Source organism: Perca fluviatilis, chromosome 16, assembly GCF_010015445.1.
Source record: "Perca fluviatilis chromosome 16, GENO_Pfluv_1.0, whole genome shotgun sequence".
Lineage (NCBI taxonomy): Eukaryota > Metazoa > Chordata > Actinopteri > Perciformes > Percidae > Perca > Perca fluviatilis.
The window spans coordinates 23,040,076-23,063,631 of record NC_053127.1 but is presented as its reverse complement, the minus strand read 5'-3'; the positions used below and the strand labels follow the sequence as shown (position 1 = coordinate 23,063,631).

Sequence of the window (23,556 nt, the reverse complement as noted above, 5' to 3'; positions counted from 1 at the left end):
CATGAGACAATAAACCCACCTGTATTCGGAAACCAGTATGCATTCCTTTAGCTTCAGCCTTACTGGGGTCCGTTCCAGGTAGGAGGTTTAACAAACTCTGAGTCTAACCCTGATGTCTGAGTTGATTTACCCTGAGATGGGAAACTCTGAGTTTTCGGTTCCAGAACAGCTGATATGAGTTGGTTCAATCAACTCGGAGTACGTTCACTCAGGGTTACGCGCGTGCACAAAAGGCAGTATGAATGGAGCCATGATACTACGATTCACCATGGTAACAACCACAAACAAACGGGTCGGCGGAAATACTCATGCGCACAAACAGCGAGTTTGAACATGTGTTTCGTTAAAAAAGCAAGACAGCTGCTGCTGCAAAAGAGAGAGAATTGGTGTGGGAGAAAATTGCTGCTCGAAGTAATGCGTAGCTACACATTCACAGTGTATTAATTTCATATTTAATCACAGTTAACTTATAATATTACTGGTGAAAACTGGAATTGTATTAGGCCTACACCTATAATTTCATTTAGGTGCAATCCTGCGGGCGAAAAAGTAAACTATACTAATCCCATTCTGAGGCTGCAGCACCATGATCATTAACAGAACTATAATGTATAATGATGTATTTCTTTTTAATGGCTCTACTGTCCAGGGAACACTACAAAAAGTTTAAAAACGTTTCAGAGCGAGTCACACTTTTCTGATTGCTCTGCATACAGTGGCTTAGCCTACTATTAGCCTACAGTATGATCCGCTACACTGTTGTTAAGAAAACTGCTGTTTGCAAAAAACGTAATGCGATACAAAGAATCTGCTGGGATGTTAAAGCCTGTCCACGATGGTTGATGTTAGTGATATGAGGACGGATAAGGTATCTACATATCTAATGGACTGTGATAAAAAATACCTCTCAAATCGGTAATGTGGAAATGAAAATACATCTATAGTCGGGACTCAATACCGACGTAAACTCTGTGTGAATTAATACAGCTTTTTCATCAATGGGATCGTCGACAAAAGGACGTGACATGTTTGAGAAAAAAACGTTTTATAATCTGCCAAATATAAACCAATACGTTTTTTTATTCATGCAGATAAAACTGCATTAAAATGCGCCTGATACAGACTGAATGAATGAATGAGGAAATGAGTTTCTCCTCCCTCTCAGTGGGAGGAGACTGAGAGAAACTCGAGGTTTCTTGAAGAAAACCTGCTCCCGACCAGGTTAGGTTCACAGACTCAGTTACCATAGTAACTGACTCCGAGGTTAAGTTACCTCTCTTTCTGGAACGGAAAACCCAGAGTTTCCCTCATCTCAGGGTTAACCAACTCAGAGTTTTCACTAAACCTGCTTTCTGGAACGGGCCTCTGGAGGTCAGTCAGAGGTTTCCAACTGTCTCAGCAGGCTGACAAAGGCAACAAAAAACAGCATTTTCTGTGTCTTCCAATATAATGTAACCTCATGGTTGAAAACTGAGGATAATGTTTATTGGGCCTCCTCTCAACTGAAACCTGATGAAGGTGTCTAGTAGCGTTATAAAAGCTCTCTCTTATATAACAGAATGTCAGTGATTAAGATGATTATGTGGAAGGTGAGACTGCACAGGAACTGAGATCATACCACTAGCCTTTCAACTGAAAGAAACACAGTTTGTCATCTTTAACGCTTGTTTGGTTTCTCATACATTAAATATAAATGCTTGCTGTTGTCACTTAACACACTCAAGAAAGCACACATCTTAAGTCTAAATCTCTCCTGTAGCTGAAACTAGAGATGGTGCCATTGTTGACTCTGTGTTGATACTGCTGTAGATTATGTAAAATGCAGCAGCTCTTTCTTTATAATGCCAGAGTCAACATCTAAGGGAATAGGTCCATTCATTCCCATTGCAAACAGGTAAAAAGGTTGTTTTCTGTAGTGTCTGGTGTCTGTACTCGCACTGGCTTAATCTCATGAACATCATGAATAAAAGCTAAAATGTCTGCATTGTCTAACCTGCTATCAAAGCTTTGCATTCAGACACTAAAAGCTTGAGTTCAGAAGGTGGTCATTACTTGTCTTAAATGCTCTGAGATTTAAAAAATATTAAGCTCTGGCCAAAGGAATGTCATGAGGCACCCTATCCTCACACTGACATGCCACACAAACAAGCTCACACTGAAGTCTGAGGTTTATCTCTGCTGATCTCCAAAATACTCCCTGCAGCTGACTGTTTTCTGTCCTTTCTTATGATTTTTTTTTTTCTTCAAGAACTTATTATAAACCAGACATTCAGATTGGGTCCAAAGATTATCACCTTTTGAACATAACTTTTAGAATACACAATGCAGACGAATGTAGAGGAAAAGTAGAGCAGATTTGGGGATTTGTGTTACTATCTCTGACACATTTGTTCTTATACACGTTTACTCTCAAGCAATGTCAAAGGTGAGTGTTACAGTGGGTGACCCAACCATCACTGTTGAATGTAAGGCAGATCTGTTGCTAGTTCTGTATCAACAGATGTATCAGAAAGCTTTCCTGCAAAGTTTCTACATGACTAGTGTATGTTTACATGAAACTAAAACAGAATCAAACAAATAGATCCCAAATTACAACATTAATTATTATATATGGAAAAACAAATGATCTTTCCCATCTTACTCTGGCAAAGAATTGAATGGGAAGAGTGATACCACTTTTGTCTTTATGCTAAATCTGGAGCTACTGGCAGCAGCCAGCGAACTTAGTTTATCACAAATACTGGAAACGGGGAAACAGCTAGCGTGGCTCTGTCCAAAGGTTACTAAATCCAGCACCTCTATAGCTCACTTATTAACACATTACATCTTGTTCGTTTGATCGTACAAAAATGGAAGTGTAAAAACTGTAAATTGCCGTGACTGTTACGGTAGCTTCGTATTTAGTGTACAGACATGAAAGTCTAAGTTTAATTTTTGGTAGATACTCAGAGGAGGACTCAATGCTGTTGTGCTCAGATAATTGCTTTTAACTAGTGCTGTCAGTTAAACGCGTTAACGGCATTAATGCAAACCCATTTTAATGGCGTAAATTGTTTTATCGCGAGATTAACATTATTTTTGGCCTAGCAAACTTTGTAGTTTTTTTCACATGCTGTTGCAACAACTAGTAACGTTAGAAAAACTACAACACCACACCGGATCTAGCTAGACTGGAAACAAAACATCTTTTTAACCAAGCAGTGCAAATAATTACAGCATTTTAACTTAGCATTTTTAACTTATACTTTTATGCACATCTTTAAGTATCTTTTAATCTATGGATGTATTTCCATTCAATGTATTCAAAATATCACTGTTACACAGGCACGCCGCACACACTTGCAAGCCGGCCAAAGAGTAGTAGGCTAACGTAGACGCCGAAATGGATGCCAATAAGATTCTGAATGGAAAGTTTACTTTTAAAAATTTGCCAAATGGTTCCATTGACAAGACCAAAGTGATCTGTGTGTTTTGTCGTTGTGAACTGAGCTATCATCGCAGCACGTCCAGTCTGAAATACCACTTGATGGCCAAGCACACAGCTGATGCAAATTCTCCACCCCCTCGTCAAAGCCAGGCGACAAAAGCACAAAACAAGCCAATCCACTTTTCCATGTTGATAAGAGCATTAAAATGAGAAAAAAATAATGGGACAAAAAGAAATCAAGGGACATTTAGAATACATAAAATGTTTTGATTAATTGCGAGTTAACTATGACATTAATGCGATTAATTGTGATTCAATATTTTAATCATTTGACAGCACTACTTTTAACTTGATGTTTGTTGGCAGACAAAACCACATCCACACAATAAACAAAAATGTGTCAAAAAGAGTGGCATGCAGTTTAACTCAGCCACACTAAGCTGAATCGTTAGAATAGTTTTTCATGAGCAGAGGTCAGCTGCGGATCTGTCATCACTATTGTTTGCAGACAGATCCTGTTCCTGCTGCAGTCAGCAGACCTCCTCAGAGATACACATTAATAAGGCTGCTCATTGGGCCTTTCTATGTAGTACCCATTCAGAATCACATGGACTATGTACAGAGCACTTCTTTGAGAGTGGATATCTTTAAATGGTCTGTGGTGTACAGTCCATCTGACTCAGCAAATAGCTGCAAAAACAAAAATCTGCTGCTGATCAGACAGAAGACGCCACATAGAAAATTTGTCACTGGGTTCCTCACCCTAATTACTTACAGAAACTCTCAGTTCTGCACCAGTTTATAATGGTTTTACCAATTAAGGGTAAGCCTTTGCTTGGTAGGGGAACTATTAAAGGGAGCAAAAGAATGTGGAGTTATGGGTATTTTCTTTATTTTTTTTAAACAGGAAATGCAATGATGCACTGCTGGCTGACCCAGCAATATTAAGCTTTTGCAGCAGTGGTGAGTGAAGCAAGATTTATTATTTTTCAGAAATAAAATAGTTTGTTTCTACTTTCTACTTCATTCAATGGTAGAGAATGGTAGTTCTTTACGTAGAAGCAGGTTAGTGGTTTAGTGTGTAGCCTAAGGATGAAGGATAATGCCGGTATATTTAAAAAAAAAAAAAAGAATGTGGTAGTTTTGGCTGGTTATGATAACACTGTACTCACCAAAGAAATTACTGAGATCTTGGAACACTGCGACATCAATAAAATAAAATTAGATTGGGCAATAAAACAATCTCGGCCTATCGGCCCGACGAAGATTTAGGGGCAACAGCCAATATTTTGAGAAAGGAACTGCAGTCCCTCTGGTTACAAGTCATGCCCACTTCCCTACAAGACAGGCTCCTGAGATGATTATTTAATTAATTAATAAATTATACATACTATTATTTAAACCCAAATCATTATCTTTTTCTAAACCTAACAACATACTTTTGGTGCTTATTAACGTAACCCAAATAAAACCGTTCCGAGGGCGTGTCCTGTAGGCAAATTTGTATTTCCTAGGATAGCGAAGGCATGACCTGCCCTACTCTGCCTCTGATTGGCTAGTACTTGTTGCCTTTGTTGGTTGGATTGGTTAGGTTTAGGCATGAGGAGTGAGATTGGTTAGGGTAAGAATACCAGAGTAAGCCAGTCAGAGGCAGAGTAGGGCAGGACGTGCCTTTGCCATCCTTGGAAAAAAAATGTTTTGGTCCTGTATTACTGTGGACCCACAGAAATACGTACTTTCCGGTGTGATTAGCAAATCGTCTCTTAACAGATATCTGTGTATGAATGCAGATAAAATAAAAAGCAAAATTAGCTGATAGCTGATGGGTTCCAAGATTGCATTTTGGACAATGTGTACCACCTTTACTGTTTACCTGTAGAGGTGGCAAGGTGGCAAAGATGGATGTTTACAAAGGGCAGTATGGTCAGGAATTTTACTGTTCACCTTTTGTTTTCTTCTTTTAAAGTAAGTTTTTCGAAACTTTTTTTCAGACATTTTAAGCAATGTCGCCATGTTCCTAAATATCAGCAGTTAACTTGTTGAGCACAATGCTACTGATAGAAATTATGACCAAAACTACATAAAAATACCCAAATTGTAATTTTGTAGAATCATTTTTGAAAGGACTGAAGGAATCTAGGTCCATTATCCTTCCCTCCTCTTCCTACATTGGATAATTCATGTTGCTAATGTTCTGTCCTATAACAGTTAGCATCACTCTAATGGAAATGTGTACTACATAAACTGCACACTGTTTTAGAGACCATTAATCCTTGGTATTAAATTCAAATATAACATAGGGCTCCCAGTGTATGAAATTTATTTTTCCTAATCAAAAGCTTCACTTGAGAGAGCTGGTGAAGCCAAACATTCTTTTTGATAAGAAATCTGGCTCAATTAAAGCCATCGAACCTACAACTAGATATGAATATAAACTCAGGCAAGAGGCAACTAGGGGAACAAATCAATATTTCCATTGGCTCCTCTCCAGGTTTTCCTCTATCTGCTCTTATGTAGGTCATCCTATGCAGCTTTTTGACAAATCCCTTCCTTCTCAAAAAGTAAAAAAAAAAATGTCTGACACAAGACCTCCCATGCTAGACTCTGACCTTTTTTCTCAAAATCCTCAGACATGCATCATCATGCCAGAATCGCATAATTCAAAATTTCCACTTTCTCACACACAGCTGCATTTTTGGACTAGTCACAGACATAGACAGGGTAGAATGAGTCCACGTCAACCGGTGGAAAATATCTGTAGTTGCATGTCTGAAATGTTGACCGTGAAACAAATGCACGGCAAAGTAGAGTTTATAGGCTACGTGGAACTGCTAAGGCATGCTGACCACCCATCTCACCTATGCACTTACTGTGGCTGCACATGTGAGAACTGGTAATTAATTTGGATATTTCACAGAGAGGAAACGGAGAGCTTGGGCATATGTTCTGGCACATGTTTTATAGTCCACACTTACTCTGCTTCCTCTCTTTCATCTGTTTAATTTTAATGCTGACCCTTGCTATAAGTTTACTCAGCATGAGTTCATTTTTCTCCCTCTGGCAGTATTATACATTTTTGGCAAAAACTATGCATTACTTCAAGTGAAGAAAGGCTTTTAGTGCATTTAGCATTCCCTCAACTTTCTAGAGTAGCTTAAGGACAAATGTGGCTCAGACATTCTTGAAGTCTTTAGATGCACAATTTCAAAGTGAAAAAGACTGATACATGTCCCTCAGCAGTCATATGAAGGTTGATATTATCTAGAATTGCTAACTCAAGGTCAACTGGACTTTCTTTAGGTTTTAAAGATGTGTTTGATATGTTTGATTCTGGAAGCTTGACGTTGTGACTTTGAACACATTAGCTAGCTGGGCTATAGGGCTGAACGATTAATTGCATTTGCGATAATATCGCGATATGTTAAAACGCGATTTCCTAATCGCAAAGGCTGCGATTTGGTCTCGATTTGATGACTCGCAAGAGCAAATCAGTCTGCACTACGCAGAGAAAGCATCAACTTAGCACGCTAACGCTACACTGTACCTTGAGCTGATCTCTGTCATTCAAACAATTCTGAGTTGAAGTTTAAAACTTTTACAGCCATTTTAATAAAATGAAGGGTTTTGTTTGGGCTCGAGTCCATACATGCAGTTAATGGATACAGGCACGCAGAACTGAAGGCTCGGTTGGCAACGAGCTAGCTCTGATTAGCGGTTAGCTCCGGTTAGCGGTTAGCTCCGTTATAAAGATATAAAGATATGGGTGGAGGAGCTGCCACTGAGAGGGGTAACAATCAGACTGATAAATGACGGTTTGAGGAGCTTTCACAGCAGCGTGGCCGCGGTGTTTCAACGGTTTTATTAGTACAGTTAATCCCACGGCAAGACCACAGCAACTAACGTAACGATAGCCTCTCTGAGCAAGTGCAGTGTTGACGGTATCGGCACGCAACTTCACGAGGGGGAGGGGCTGGAGGCAGCTCCTCTCTGTGCACTGTAAAAAAATGTGTGTGTGTTTGTGTGTGTGTGTGTGTATATATATATGTATGTATATATATATATATATATATATATGTATATGTATATATATATATGTATATGTATATGTATGTATGTATGTGTTTTTACTTATTTAACTGTCTAGTGTGTAATTGTGTGTTGTTCATACTATACAATGATTTATTGTTTGTCTTAATAAAAATAATCGAATATCGAATCGCAATCGCAATATTTGGGGGAAAAATCGCAATTAGATTATTTTCAAAAATCGTTCAGCCCTACTGGGCTAGCACTAGATAGTCACATTAGCTCTCTGAGCTTCTCTATTTTCTTGTACTGTGCTTTTTACTCCCCCTGGCATTTGGTTTATTCAATGAAGAGGAAGATATAGCTGTTTGAGCTAATGAGCTTAATCAGATAGCAAGCTTGTTAGCTTAGCTTGGTCGCTAAAAGGACATGCAGTTCATTTAAAAGGCATATTTGTACCATAGACTCCTGTCTCATAACTGTGTGTAAACAACTGATCTTTAGTGGAGAAGGTTAAGCTCCAACAGAGGAGGTTAAATAAAAGGGAATGGTGCTAGTGTGCTACGATGTGCCTTCCATTTAGGACTCTCCGGCTTGCCGTCCTCAAAAGTCAGGACTGTCAGGACGGCTTGCTATAAGTCTAAGGTGCGAGTTAACAGGTCTAACTTTGTATGGATTTACCTCACCCCTACAAGTTGATCTACTAATTGTGGCATTGGAATTAATTGAATTTGCAACAAGGTTTGTGAGCAGCTTTGATACTGATATTAAATTATTGCAGAACTGGAAGAAAAATGCAGTATTAGTTATAACTGTACATAAATGGCTTTATTTTTGGAATAAATATACGGTAGTCAAAGACAATTACAAATGCCTGTATAAAAAAAGATTTAAAAAGTATTTACATTATTTTTTGCACAGAGCTGAATAAATATATACATAGTATACAATACAGCCCATGTAGGTCATAGGTTTCTTTTGCTGTACAAAGTGCAAAAGCTGATAAAAAGACAACAAAAAAAAATAATCAAACAACTGCAGGATCCATCCCATAGTTGGATGTTGGACTAGACAGTGTGGCCCCTTTAAGAAACAAAACAAGAATATAATGGATTACAGGATTTCAGTGAGTGTGTGTGTTCAGCTTGGCTTGGGCTGTGAGGCCATGAACAAGGAGATCCAGGAAAACACACATTCTGAACAGCATAACAGAGGGCTTGCCAGTTTCTTCCCCTCTCTGCTTTATCATTTCATTGATAATAAATTATCTGTGGTAACTGTGCCAGACAGGCATGACTCAACATGGCTGAACACTGTGAACTGAGAAGACAATTGTTGCAGTTTAATAATAAAGGAAATGACAGGTGGCAGGAATTAAACACGGCGTGTGTGTGTGTGTGATATCAGGTTAAGCCCTTATCTCAGATGAGCAGTGCAGTGTTGGGTGTAGCCTTATGAAATCCCTTAGCTGGTGGCCACACCAGCTGACAGGGAGCACTGGCCATTGTCTCCTGCCCTGCTTTGTTTAGTCAGAACTGTCATTAAAGCCACCAGTGTGACTTCAGATTCTAAATAGTTTAAACTGTTGCCATGACTGGTGCTGAGTGAAGTCTGCAGAAAATCAATGTCTACAGCTTCCTAGGTTTGGAGAAGAAATGCTGGCTGCATCGTCATTTTCTTTCTTTGTTTCTGTAAAAGTTTTAGGAGTAGAACATGTTAACAAATGCAGTGGTTGTTATTGTAGAAATCTATCCAATGTTGTATCAACCTTGATTTGCTATAGCTGTTAACCAACATATTTAAAAAATATATATAAACAATGCAACAGCAGCACAGAAAGTACTGTATTTTAAAACAAGGACACCTATGTACAATCACGTGAATTATGTTATCTGTTTCATTTCTGATTCAATTCCAAGATTTTAAAAGATTCCCTGAAAAAACATCTAAAAGATGGCGGATGAAGATCACTTAATCTTGATTGTGGACAAAAATGGATTGTCCACCTCCTGTGTGAAGTATCATGGGCATTGCGTTTTAGTCCAGTTTGTAAAAAGTAATCCTGGTATATATATATATTTTCTTTTTTTTAAATGAATGGAGTCATGTTTTGGACAACCAGAAGGCTTCACTGATGTATTTGCAAGCCTCAACTAAAACTTTGAAACCTTAACAGTTAAAGTATTATGACATGGAATGGATTCCAGACTCATAAGGTAGACTAGATTGATTGCTTGCAAATGGACATTCTGTATCTGCTGACAGTACAAGGGATTCAACTACATTTTATCTGACCTTCTATCATGATATTTTGCCATCAGAGTTAGACCTAGATATGTCTTTTCAAGTCAGAGTGATAGCAGTGAAAAATAATCTTCTAGCCTTTATCCTGCAGCTTTTACTTTCCTCCCAATATTTTTGTTGTTCTTCCAAGCAAGTGTCCCATGATACAGGTGGAAAAATCTGCACCTGACAGCCACAGTGTGTGTGATACTTGCAGGTGGATTCAATTTAGTCCATTTAAAACATGACAATGATTTGTAGTTTATAGGTTTTAGTCACTAGCATGGCCTTAGGTTACAGAAGTCCAGCTCCTGTGGCTTGCGTAAGCCAGTGCAGTGGTCCCTTGGGAGCAGATGTCCAGTTTGGGTTTTGCAGTGCAAAGGTCGTCTCTTGAAACCCTTCCCACAGGTTCTGGAGCAAGGGGACCACTGCCCAATATGCCACTCAGGACAAGGGTCTCCACAAACTCTGGTGGCTGAGGGTCTTTGTGAAGGATCACAGTCCAACCCTGGCTTTCCATCTGGTCTCAGACACTGCACCATCCTCCTCTGGATCCCACTGTCACAGGTCACTGAGCACTTGTCCCAACCTGTGGATATCCATTTCCCAAGAGCGGGATCCTCCTTGCTATAAGAGTTCTTCAGGGCGTCTCCCCTCTTCTCCTTGACACCATCCTCAGCCAGGACACTATTATGGGAGTTTACACGCCCCTCCTTCTTCAGAGTCTTGTCCTCCTTGGTCTGACGGGCGAGGTAGAAGGAGTAGCGGATGCGAGGCGGCGTCATCTGGCCTGCACACAGCACCTCAACAGTCAGGGATTCTCCCAAGGGCTTCACGGCCTGCAGGGTCTCGGAAAGGCCGGCTGTGCCGCTGTAGCGCAGCAGGCTTCTCTTTACAATGATGTCCCTCTCTCCAGCTGACACTACGTAGTTCCCATTGAGCAGGTAGTGGCCCTTGCTGTTTTTAACTGCCAGATAGTTGTCATCATTCCTCATTCCCTTGTACCCTCGCTGACGGATGTCAATGTTGGCTGCACCCACTGGTAACATGACCACAAAGTTGTAGCCGTGCCTGCATGCCAAAACATATATGAGTTAATGAGAGCTTATAATAGTGGAGTTGATAATGCTATCATGTTTGAGTAAGGGGGAAATAGGAATGACGTTAGCAATATCCCATGACAATGTGGACTTTACTCACTCAGGCTTTGTGAATAGTCCCGACACCTTCTTGCAGCCCTTGCTATCACCTCCGCAGATTCCACACTTATCAAACTTCTTGGTGGAGCCAATTTTTCCATCACAGCCAGCCTTAATGCACTTCCCCTGGACACACACTCCTGTGGAGTCTGGGGAACATGGAGTCCCATCCACAACCTGGAGTGTACAAAGACACTATGAGGTTAGCTTTTCAAATACACTATACAGTGCAGACATAAAAAAAAAAAAATCTTTACTCACAAGAAGCAAACACAACAGAGCATCCAACACACACTGACTATTACTCTCCAATATACCAGTCCCTGTGAGTGTACTTTGCTTTATATCTTTATTCCAGGTTATAAAATACTCATGTCTGTCAACTAAATCAGCCTCACTGCTAGTCTGTCTGCAAATATGTGACCGTTAAGTTAATGCGGTTGTGTTCCCTGACACAGACACTTTTTCATCCTAAGGTGTATCTGACACCAAATTAACCAAATTCCAGCTCACGTTTTAAACTAAACTGTACACAGAAAGTACTGTAAACTAATTTTTGGTTCAAAATCTTGACTGTGGTTAAAACATCCAGCTGCTCTGTGAATCAGAGCTATGTGTCCCCTGAGCACTCTTATCTACTCCACCTAAGCCAATATGATAGAGTGAAGTGGGAAGTCTGCCTCACTGCTGCTAAAGCTCACTCTACACCCTGCTATCTGAAAGAAATAAACTGTCCTCCTCCTCTCCTTCATTCCTTCCTTCACTCTTTGCACTTAGACCAGAGGCAGCTGGCTGACAAATATTCACGTTTTTCTATCTTGGCCTCATATCTCAAAACCTTAATTTCTTCAGACTTGTCTAATCAACAATCAAATATCTTTTGTTCAGGCAAAGCAGAAAATACACTTGAGCCGTTTACCTTGGGTGCCAGGACATAGAAGTAGCCAGTACCATTAGCCCTGCAGATGAGTTTACACCTGTCATCGGTGGACACTCCAGAGTACTTGGGTACCCACACCACAGAGGGGTCGATGCGGTTACTGTTGAAACTGCGGCCACTGGTCGCACACTGCTCCTCACGATAAGTATTACCTACACAGAGGGGAGAGAGGGAGCGTACAGGAGGTGAGAGGTGGAAACGCTCTAGTGAAAAAAATGTCATTGGACGTAGATGTCAGCTTTTAGCGCCTCGTACCTGTGTCAGGGCAGTGGTTCAGGTTACAGGAGCGGTATTTGACCCGAACTCCTTGGCAGTATTTACCCCCATTTGATGGAACTGGGTTGTTACACTCTCTTTTAGACAGCTGGACACCACCTCCGCATGTACGGGAGCAGGAACCGAACGGGCCCCACTTCCCCCAGCGGCCGTCCACCTGGAAATACACAAAAAAGTTGCATATTACAGAATGTATGACCACAAAGACCGTCCTTAGTCAGAACCCAGTTATGGTAAATGCTGATATCAAGAACAAAGTCCTTACCTTCACATTTTGAACATGTTTGTCAGAGCAGACCCCTCGGTCGCAAACCCGATTGTCCCCACAGTGGGTGCCATCTGCCCAGGGGAAATGCCGAGTCATACACACCAAATGGCCATTGGATTTTCCTGTGCACCACAGACGGCCGCATGGTGGTTGCATAAAGGGACAGGGCTTGGAGCCTTCTCCGAACGCAAGCTCACACTGACGGTCGAGGACGTAAGATGTTCCCGGCATCACGTCAGGGAGGACCAATGGTTTCTGAGGCTGGTCAAGCAAACATTCACCTAGGAGAGGAGATTAAAAAAGAGTGAGCAACACACTGAAGCAATACCAACTGTCATCTCTGGTTTTATTGCTTTTCTTTCCCAACTTTGAGCAATTGCACCCATTTGTTAAAGTAAGTGCCAACATTTCACCAAAATATTATCACAAAATCATGAAAATACAATCTATACTTATGCATCCATATTTCCACTATCCTTTTCATTAAGTGCGCGTGTGTATTGTGGGTGGGTGGGATTGTGGGTTGGAGGCAGTAAGCAGCCATTGCCCTTGTGATTTGGGCTCTTTGAAGTAAAAGTACAGCTTGATGCAGTGCATGCAGTTTATGCCACACCACACACAGACACATAACACACACATGCATTAACGCGCCCCACACACAGCCACCCCCACCCCATCCTCAAACTCTCCTTCAAAACCCACAAGCTCGTCCTCTCATGTTTGATCCCACCCAGGGATAAAGTTCTACTAGAATAATCTTAAACTTTTAGCTAGATCTTAGCTTCAAATCTTAGCTTTACACCAAAATGACATGCGGCAAGCAGTTCGAATGTCAAAGGCATGGACTCCATTTACAATAAATGACACAGAAACCATTCCAGGAACAGGCTAATAATAGGAAGAGTTTGACGAGCAGGTGCTTGGAAACATGAAAGATCAATGTCACTGGATGAAAAGGTTTCCAGGAGGAGGTTTTTATCACACAGCTTCTCACCCTTATGGGGAATTTACACATCCAAAACAAGTCATTTGCACTGGGGAAAAACTGGGTCCACTCTCTTTGAATTGTTTATTAAGCCTTTTGTGTTGCGGTGAATCATAACAGATAATAAGGCAGTGAGTGAATGAGCTGTAAGTGGTGGCAAATTTGTTTCCTTCCATTTTACCGCAAATTTGGCAGGAGAAACGCACTGATTAACGGATAGTACAATACTGTAAAAACAAGTCACTCTTCACTGAATAAGCTGAACCTCACCTCTTCCTTCCTACTCTCTCTCCAAAGAGCAATCATCGAAAACAATAGATGGTATTTTGTGTGTGTGTGTGTGTGTGTGTGTGTGTGTGTGTGTAGATAAATGAACAAGTTACAACAAATTTTGAGCGCAGTACTGCATGAAAACTGCCTCAATGTGGCAATGTTTTTTTCCCTCCCCACTGCTTTTTAAAGTCTAGATACAGTATATGACAGACAGCCAGAAGAAACTAAGTTACAACATTGTTAGATAGAAATCACTCCCTATCAAGTCAAACATTTTCTTCTGTGTCTCACTGTGGACCAGTTTCTGTCCTTTTGTTCTCAAACCAACTGCTAAATAGACACAGAAAGATGCATAAAGTTTGTCTATTTGGAGAAAACCTGCATGGGAAACACTGGGCAGATACACCCCTCTGTCCAAACCACTGTGGCGACTCTCCCCAGAACAAGCCCTCTAATTTGGGACAGATGTGGGGGCAGTTTTAAAATAAACGTTTAGCATTGCTCCGAGGCCAAGTCCTGTGGTCTGGCCTGCTTGGCAAACAATCTGTATCCAACCGAATGAATTTCTTTTTGGCATTTGCTCGTTTCTTTCTATGAGCGTGGTGCTATACGAGGTTAGGCAGATGTCAAATTTGAAGCGGGACTGACGCTGAAATTCAATCATGCTCTCACTTGCATTTACCTCAAATGATTTCAGTCATGTTGCAAATCAAGAGTCTGTTGACCCAGAAAAATTAAGTAAAACTCAGCAAATGTCAAAAGAAGAGCCTGCTCCTCTTCAGCGATTGGATGGCGGTCATATCTTGACACACTGACAAACAGAACCCTAAACAGTCAAGGCTCTGATTATATGAATAATACAATGAGCATGTGCTCTCCTGAGGTGATCAACACCTAACTACATGATATTAAGCACTGCTGGAGAACTTTTCCTGCTTTGCTCCCCTTACAGGTTGGAAGTGGAATTGTCCATTACATTACATTGTCCAGTTCATTCAGACTACAGATCCACTATCCGATCTGGCAAACTTGCATAATGTAATGTAATGGACAATTCCGCTTCCAACCTGTAGGGGAACCGAAGCAGGAAAAGTTATCTAGTGTTGCTTTAAAGGAGTACTCCATCAATTTAGCATTGCATTCCTATAACATCAGATTCACGGTGGAAAGTTTAAAATAAAAATTATCAAAATTGATGCAGCAGAACCAGAGATCTCGTCTTCCGTGTGTTATGCTAGTCGTGGCTAATGTAGCCTCGAGCTGCTAGCCTCAAGCACAGATGAGGAGCGGGCTACAGTTCGGATAAACTCACTTCTTTCTAATTATAAATATCCTGAACTAATCACAGCACTACCTCCCTAAATACACCACGTCACAATGGGGTCTAATCGCCAAAGACTCTAAATGAAGTCTGTCCTGATTGAAATGCAGTAGTACTCCCCAAGACTATATAATACTAATAATCGTGTCTAATAGTTTTGTCTGCCATCACTCTGGCTTCCCACATCAAACGCACTATGAGACTGCTTGCAATCAAACACAGGGATTCGTGGAAACTCACCGTGCCCACTGTCCAAGAATTCAGTGATGATAGCAGCACTGCAGGGGGACCAGGGGTTGGTGCGGTTGATCTGAATGAGAGTGGGAGACATCATGTGGTTGTCTTGCAGTTTCCCAAACACGTCCTCACAGGCCCTCACATTGTCGTGTGGCATGTTGAACACGTGTCCTGTCCAGAGGGAATGAATTGTCAAATGTCTTTGATGAATACAGATATCTGTGACACTATAAGAAACAGTACAGTACTAATGTGTATTGAATGGTGTATGGTGTTGGCTCACCAAGCTCGTGAGCAGTGGTGAAGGCCGAAGGTAGGCCGTCGTCTTCGATCACAGAGCAGCTCCTCTTGGGGTCGCACATGGTGCCCACATCCGCCATCCCAAGAGTGTCACAGGTGGAGGCTCCACACAGGTCCTGGACAAAAAAAAACAATATTTTGCATTAATAAATCTGTGCGGTCAGAGCTAGAGAAAAAGCCAGAAGAACACTGCCCTGAAAGAACTGCAATTTATTACAATTTGAGTCTCAAATTTTAGAATTGACATTGATCATGCAACTGTTTCTGCTTCTTGTCCTGTCCAAGTGGCAACTTCCGAGTCTGAAAGGTGAAGCCAATGCGGAAGTGCCTTAAACCTGCATTCTATCTCATTTCCAGCAAGAGACAGATCCATTGGCTCCAAAAAGAAGTTTTTTTCTATAAACGTCTCTTGACTTTGACCTTATCAATGTGTGTTTTCACTTTATCAAAGTTAAGCTCTGTGTACTGCCATACATGCAGATGAACGGCGCCAGTACCCAGAGGTCCGCATTTACCCGCTGGCAAATCTCAGCTGGATGACTCGCGTCAGAAGGGTCTAAATACGTGGCTTTCCATCTTTAGCGTTTAGCTTAGTGCAGCGCCATTGAAACCATAAACAACACTGGCTTAGATGCGTCATCCTCCCCAGCTCTGCCCCTTTTGTCCAAATATGGTCACTTCTGGCTCCAAAATACCAAAATGGCGATGCCCAAAATGTAAACTCCTGGCTTCAAAACGGCAGTCAACAAACCAATGGGTGACATCAACGATGCTATGTCCATTATTTTTAACAGTCTATGCTCCTGTCTGACTTCTTTTTAGTGATGATGTCACCTTGTTCCCAGCCCTCAGCAATTAACTTGTTGAGTATAATGTTGTCAATACCATACCATAGAAGCAATGGCCAAAACTACAAAAATAAGACCAGAGTTGTAACAAACTGGAATTATCCTTTAAATTTGCTTGTTGTCATTACAGTAAGGTTTGTTTTCTAGAGATTGGGAAAAGATGCAATACTGTTAAGCCAGGCATTCCGCCACCAGGATTTTAAGTGTTTCAGTGGGCAACAGTGTTTAGAGCACACCTTCTTCTATTAGGTAATGTAACTGTCCCCAATCATAACATTTCCATGCCAGACCAGTTTCCAGATGACCTATTTCTCCACCACAAGGTTTTTTTACCCAGATCTTAGTGAGTATCCATTTGGAGCTGAACCTCCTAATCACAGGACAACTTATGCAGTAACCGCCACAGAGAGCCGCCCATCTGCCTGGCTCCTAAACAGCTCTGTCTCTACATACCAGAAACACAGAAACCCAATGGTGGTCAGCTATAAGACATAAAGCACAGCACTAGGTTAATGCCACACAGCACCTCCTCTACACTGGATGTACACATAAAACACAGTGCCAAGTGAAGACCTCGAGTGCTATGACAAATCATTCCTAGAATAAACCACAAAACCACAATTGTTGGCCAGCGCAAATCTAGTCCAGATGTGTATGTGTGCAGACGACATCAGAACGCTCGGGTAATTTATGAGCAAAAAATAAAAACTGCAAGAACAGGGGAGAAGAAACAGTAGTGTCAATGAGTTTGTTCTTTGCTTTGACCTACTTCCCACATCTGTTATCTATCTTTGCATTTTTTTTGTGTGTGTTTCTGCAATTTAAAAACAATATGCAAGTTATCTCAGCAAAGAAATATTTCCATTTTAATTTTGTGTACAGATTTCAATGCATTTAACTATCATTTGCCCACTTTGTGTTTTGGGTGCAATATTCATAACTGACATGTTGCTCAGAGTTTCAGTTGGTACTTTTTAAACTAAAGACTATTAGGAGTGGAAAAATAGGTCAGTTTACGACATCCGGACATATTTGGGTGTACTCCTTTTTTTTCAACCCATTATTTATCATGTTAGTAAAGGCAAACATGCTGTGGACTTAAGTACAACCACCCCTCTCTCCCAGTGGAAACATAAATACATCAAATTTACAGTTAGGTTTAGTCTTTTGGAGACTGGATTTTCACATACAATAAATATTCTGTTTAACTTAATGAACTGAGTAAACTTGCAACATTCATTGCACAACAATCATGCTGGCTATAGAGTTTAAAGACAACTGCAGTTGCCTCTGGACATCTCCGAGTTGGTCTTCATAAAACCAACAAATTGCTCTGTGGGCTGGTAAACGGCAGACAATGGACCTGCCTTAAATGCCCATTGAAAGGCACATTAAACCAAAACAACACCACTGACTAAACTAACTAATTTGAAGTCACCAAGTCATGAATCAACAGAAGATGGACTGTTGTCTGACTTTTTTACCTTTGCTGATTTGCTGAGTAGAATGCTCTGTTATCATAGGCATGTGTGCAGACGTCTTATTTGATATCTGAAGCTAAAGTGTATTATAAATAAGTACCTTGAGTCTGGGTGGGGGGAATGTATGCATACTACAGGCCTGAATGGCAAAAGGTTTGGTTAAAAAAATACATGTTATTCAGATTTTAACAAACAAGACCAGGCAGTTTTACATAGCCTCTTTCCAACCAAGTAGGTACAGGAACGTAGTTATAGGAACAGTCCACTTCTAAACAGTTCTACTAACTACTCTCCCCCAAAACCGTTTTTTCCCATTTGCATTCACACTGGCCATAGGAACTGACCTTTTGTTATTATAACACAGTCATCTAACCACCACTATGCGGAAAAGGGAAAATACCTTGCCCTGAAGTAGGAGCTGAAAGAGTTCCAAGAACTGTGGCCAAAGGAACTTAATAATCCCCAAATTGGTCCAGTCGGAACACGAGAAAAAAAGGGTTCTAGGAACGTTATGTTCTAGGAACTGCAAAAATCCCTCCGGTCGGAAAGCAGCTATTATGGTCATATTCGTTAGGCCTCTCATATTTTATACTGGAGCACTTGAACTGTTGAGATTCTGGATGTTTTGCACATAATGTTAAAAAGGCCAAAACAATCTTGTGTGTTTGTTTATTAAGGAGAGTTCATTCTGATAGATTAAATATATATTTATTCATAAATTAAGCTGAAATATCACTGTGTAAAATGTCGATACAGGCATATAGATTCCTACAGCTGTACTGACAGAAGCTTGGTTTGATGGATGGTGATACATGAGATGTAAACATTTACATTTTTTGCTGGTTGTACACTCTAAATTCTGCTCTGTGCACTTACACTGTGACAATATTTACTCATTATAGCCATTCAGTTTTTCTCGTACAGTTTAGGCAATAAATTAGCAGGAACCTGTTAGTGTTTGAACCAAAATTTTCTTTGTTTGACTAATCCTGGCAAATGTAGCTTCTTCTGAAATACATTTCTTGTTATAGCATAGGTTATTCATTTAGTCCAATATAATGTTAACTCAAACAATGACTGAATCCCTTGACGCCTGTCTTTCTACTTTATATTGCAGATTACTGCCACATGACTCACTGTTTGTAGGCAGGTCCAGTGCAGTTGAATGGGGACTTCTAAACTGGCTACAGAGTTTATAACACCAACTCTGCACGTTGAGCTTATGACCCCAAAACCTGGTAACACCCTAGATTTTGTTGCTGTATGGAAAATAGGGCCCTCTTTGAGGTGTCAATGCTAAATGGGAAGAACATACTGTATGTACATAGGATCCTTACAGCAAAAAGAATGAATGAGAGAGTAAGTGTGTGACAGTGGGTGAAGAATGTGTTGTAAAGAAGCAACTGTAGGCTAACTGCAGCTTGTGTCAGACTTGGGGAAAGCAGGTGGGGTCACATGGGGAAACATGGAGGGATGTGACATCTCTGACATGCACATAGGAAACCTTCCCCCTCCTACATCACTCCCCCGCTCCCTCCATCTCTCCCTTCAGGGGCCTGTTTAATGAGGATCAGGCAAGGTGCTGGGTAGGGCTGGAAAACCCACAGCTGGAGGAAGAATGGGAACGGCTAAGAGAAACGAGACACCGACTAATGTGTCCCTGGTGGCACTTTAATTTGGCAAAGTTACAATTAAATAAAGCATTTGTTTGAGGTCATGTGCCGTGGAATGTTAGTGACATTGGCCGAAGGCCAATCAAACCTTATTATGTTACCTTTGACTCTTTAATTCTTGTGGTGGCAGCTTTGAGACTGTAATTGCATCTGGAGTTGACCCGCAGACTGAACAATATCCAAATATAAATATGTATCTGCTGATTTGTCTACATTATTCCAATCTTCAATGTCGAAAGTAAATCAAAGTGGCCAAATTTCCAGGGGCAGACAGTTCATCATAAATCAATGGGTTACACAATGACCAATGATAGCGAGCAATGACTTCATCTCTGACCCGGTGTCATCTGCCAAATATTTGCGAGTGCACACAGAACTCGGAGGTGTGTGCCAAGTCTATAAAACTACACTCTAAGGATCCATGAAGAGCAATCAAGACTGTGTTCTGTTCAGCTCAAGTGATTTCCTCAGTGACCCAGCCTCAGTGTCAAAGCTGTGATGGAATTAATGGATTGGATATTCACTGAGTGCCTGTTCCCTGAGTTCACCAGAGGTGGAGAGTCTGTATTGAGAGCAAACCAATTACCTTACACAGCAGGAGTGGTTAGGATTACAGAAGTCAATTAAAGTCTACAGCATTTGGTGAATCAAATTCATCTCTTATCAAACATAAACATAATTTACATACAAAAGACACCATGAATGATGTTATCATTATTATAACCTCATTACTTTAGAACACATGGAGATGAAAAAAATGATTTGCTGAGAAATGTGATTTTGTAAAAATAACACATTCTACCGTGTTACCACCCCAGATCCTGAATTAAAAAGAAAAAGCATTGTTACCTGTCTTGTGAAAAGGATTGCTGTGTCCCAGTAGTCTGGCTGCTTGTCGTTGTTTTTGTTCATCTTTTTTTGCCAAGTGCAAAAGTTTCGCAGCGTCATGGCTGCGTTCCCGGACACCTTGGGTCCTTTGTCCTCTTCGGATATAATCACGATCTTCACCACTACGATGCTGATAGAGTTAAGAATACTGGGGTGTCTGTAGAGCCTCGCTGCCACTGACATCAGTGTCAAGAGGTAGTGTTTTAGGTCATCTCCATGGAACTGCGCCATGGACTCGTCTGCCACCACGAGCGTCTCAACGTACCTGGGGATTGAAGCGAACCTTTTGGTTCTCCCCATCCTCTTCAGCATCGTTTCGGTCACATTGTTGTAATCTATTAGTCGCTTGTATTTCTCCAACGATTGCGTAACCTGTAGACTTATGTCGCTGTTCACTGCGCACCTAGAGGTTGAATTGAGCTTCAGGTTGTTGCTGATTCTGCGCCGGATGATGTGCGCACCTTCTGCGCTTGTGGTGTCATTTTGCACCGGTCTGATAAAATATTCCCAGCCTTGGAAGCCAAATGCACCTTGTAAACCCTTACAGAGGCTCAAAGCAGCATACGAAAGTGGGTCAGTATTCACATATCCGGAGTAAAAACACCGGCTCAGGTCAGTGGTGACATCGGTGTTGGAGAGCCAAAATGCGCCACGGTTAGAAATGGAAGGGGCAATGAAGTTCGAGTCCTGGTGTAAATCGATCTCTAATTCCTGCTGGAAAGCTCGTATTTTTAGGACACATTTTCCATTAATAAGGATATCCGCGTCGTTGTCAAAATCCCTCCTGTCTTGGTTGTGGTTATCCAATCTAATAGGAAAGCAAAGTTCACTTTCCATGCAACGGACAAGTTTTGAGAGTGAGACCACAAAGTAGAGGAGAAAAGTTGTTCTGATAAACATGACGATGTTTGCATTCAATAAAGAATGCAATGACCATCAGAGAAGACAAAACGATATTTAATCTGCAAGCTCAATGGAAGTGGTGAGAGCCACAGATCAGGATGAAGAGTATATTCCAATGCGCAGGATTCTAAAACAATGCAGGTTGTGCAAGTCCACTCAGTGCAAACTCCTCCTGGTCATGACCCATTCCCATTCTCCACCTGTGTGTGCTGAGTCGACTGCTGCCTTCTGTGGACTTTATGCATTTTCGGCATGTGTAAAAAATATGGAAACTCAATCTCTTTTTGGGGGGGGGCAGTCTTTGGAGGCGCTCATTGGATGCGCGTCTCAGCTGAAGACTGTTTCTGCGGCCACTTGAAACTCAGCAAATTGGAGGCCTATCATCATGTCCCAACACACTGGGATGAATGATCAGATCTCCCACTTCCATGGCTTTGTGCGCTCAGACCCTGCCTGAGTCCATATCTGCAGAAGTCCATCAAGGCGTTACTAAATTGACGCTTTTTGCGGAGATGCAATTTAATAAAAGTAGCCTACTATTTCATGTCACACAGTGCAACAGGCTAGATCAGCAGACCTACTATGTTCTACTTTTAATATCTTAGAGGCTTTAATTACAAACATTGCATCTTAAATTGAGTATTCCAGATATGTTAAAATAAGGTGAAGACCCTCAGAGCAATGAGACTGATGTGATTCTTTATCAGCTTCTCGTCATGTCATGATGTTTCTCTTAGTAACTCGCGTACGACATCTGGTGGACAACAACAGAACTGTGATCCTTCAATCTAAAGATTGTGTGAAGTCTGGTTATTACGGTCAGGTTTATCCTGTAGTGCAGAGCAGTGGTGGAAAGTAGGCTATTGTATTTTGGTACAATTTTAAAGTACTGTTAATGCAAGTTTAGCCTAGGCAGCTTCTACTCCATTTCAGTGGGATATAGCCTATAGTCTACCTTTTACTCAGTTACTAATTACTTTGCAAAATAAATCTTTATTTAGGCCTACAGAACATCAGCATTTTCAAATATGGATTTGTTATAGACTACCCTGACCAACTGTAAAATATAGCTAGCCCACATTCCTACATGTTAAGCAGCATTAACAATCGGTTTACCAATACTACATGTATAGCCTACTTGTACTTATTTTGAATGTTTTGAAGTCAATTTTACTTAAAAAGTAAAGGATCTGAATAAGAGGCTACTTTCTCCACCACAGAGACAAAGGGAGACCCAGGCAGGTGAAAGAAAGGGAGAGGTTGAGAGGCAGACAGAGAAATCGGTTTAGCTAGCTAGGCTATCTGTGTAACGTTCATGGAGGTAACGTTATGTAGAAGGTGTTTCAACCAGCGTTTTATTGGCTACGAGCACAGGAAATACTGGGGACATATCAAATGTAGTAGTACGTGTATTTTGTGTTAAAATTTGTGGATCATCCGGGGTGTGACGCCCTCGTGTTTATATCTAGCTAGCTATATCTTCAGATGAGGCCACTCTCCAGCTAGCAGTTTGTTTGTTTCCTTCTTATATACTGTCTATGTTTGTTTCATGGTTTGTTGTCCCTTCTCAGGCCGTTGTCAGGAACGCAACAGTGGTTGCTAGGCTAAGGACCCCTGCTTGCGTGTTGTCCACAGAAGAGCCAGTTTTGACTTTTGTATTACAATTTAAAAATAATGATTAAAATAACTGTTCGTTGTTAAGATAAGCTAACAAAATGCCACGCATACGAATTCCGAGTATATATGTGCGGCAAGTCTAACTTCATAATGTATTTTGATCCGTTTGTGAAACGGCAGTTTGACTTCCTCTCTATCGTTTATCATTTTTGTTGTCACCCTATCCAAAAAGTAGTGGCACACAAAACTAAACTGTGCCGTTCTAAGTTAATATTAGCATCTACACTAGGCTGCTAGCTAGAACTTGTGACTTGTAAAGTTAAAAGTTTGAAATACAAGTATACACGTATCCTGTGTTTGCACGTAAGGAATGAAACAAACGCTTGTAGATAACGTAGCTACTATTTACCAGTTCTGTCCGTTACGTTAGCCTCTTCGACTTCGGTGGACAAAAAGAACGCACCGTCGCCATGAACTCGTATCACGTTTTGGAGCTGGTTGGAGAGGGCTCGTTTGGTCGAGTTTACAAGGGAAGGAAAAGATTTACTGGCCAAGTAAGTCACTTTTGATGGTTTAATAGCTGTGAGGCTGGTTTGTTTAGCCACCCCGTT

The 23,556-nt window shown here is 41.0% G+C and overlaps 2 protein-coding genes across 2 annotated transcripts in view; one reads left to right on the top strand and one right to left on the bottom strand.

The window, feature by feature from the left end:
• The window catches only part of stk36 (serine/threonine kinase 36 (fused homolog, Drosophila)), a 98,831-nt gene that overhangs the window by 68,952 nt on the left and 6,323 nt on the right, over positions 1-23,556 (top strand). Inside the window, exon 2 of the mRNA XM_039826371.1 lies at positions 23,376-23,499. Coding sequence (XP_039682305.1) covers positions 23,416-23,499 — 84 coding nt within the window. The 5' untranslated portion in view covers positions 23,376-23,415. The remainder of the gene's footprint in view (positions 1-23,375; positions 23,500-23,556) is intronic.
• Positions 8,263-21,325, bottom strand: adamts15a (ADAM metallopeptidase with thrombospondin type 1 motif, 15a). The gene is made up of 8 exons (XM_039826372.1): positions 20,387-21,325; positions 15,519-15,651; positions 15,239-15,406; positions 12,417-12,700; positions 12,131-12,308; positions 11,855-12,027; positions 10,937-11,112; positions 8,263-10,807 (listed from the first exon to the last, which is right to left on the bottom strand). The coding sequence occupies exons 1-8, from the start codon at positions 21,323-21,325 to the stop codon at positions 10,015-10,017; spliced, it is 2,844 nt and encodes a 947-aa protein (XP_039682306.1). The 3' UTR covers positions 8,263-10,014.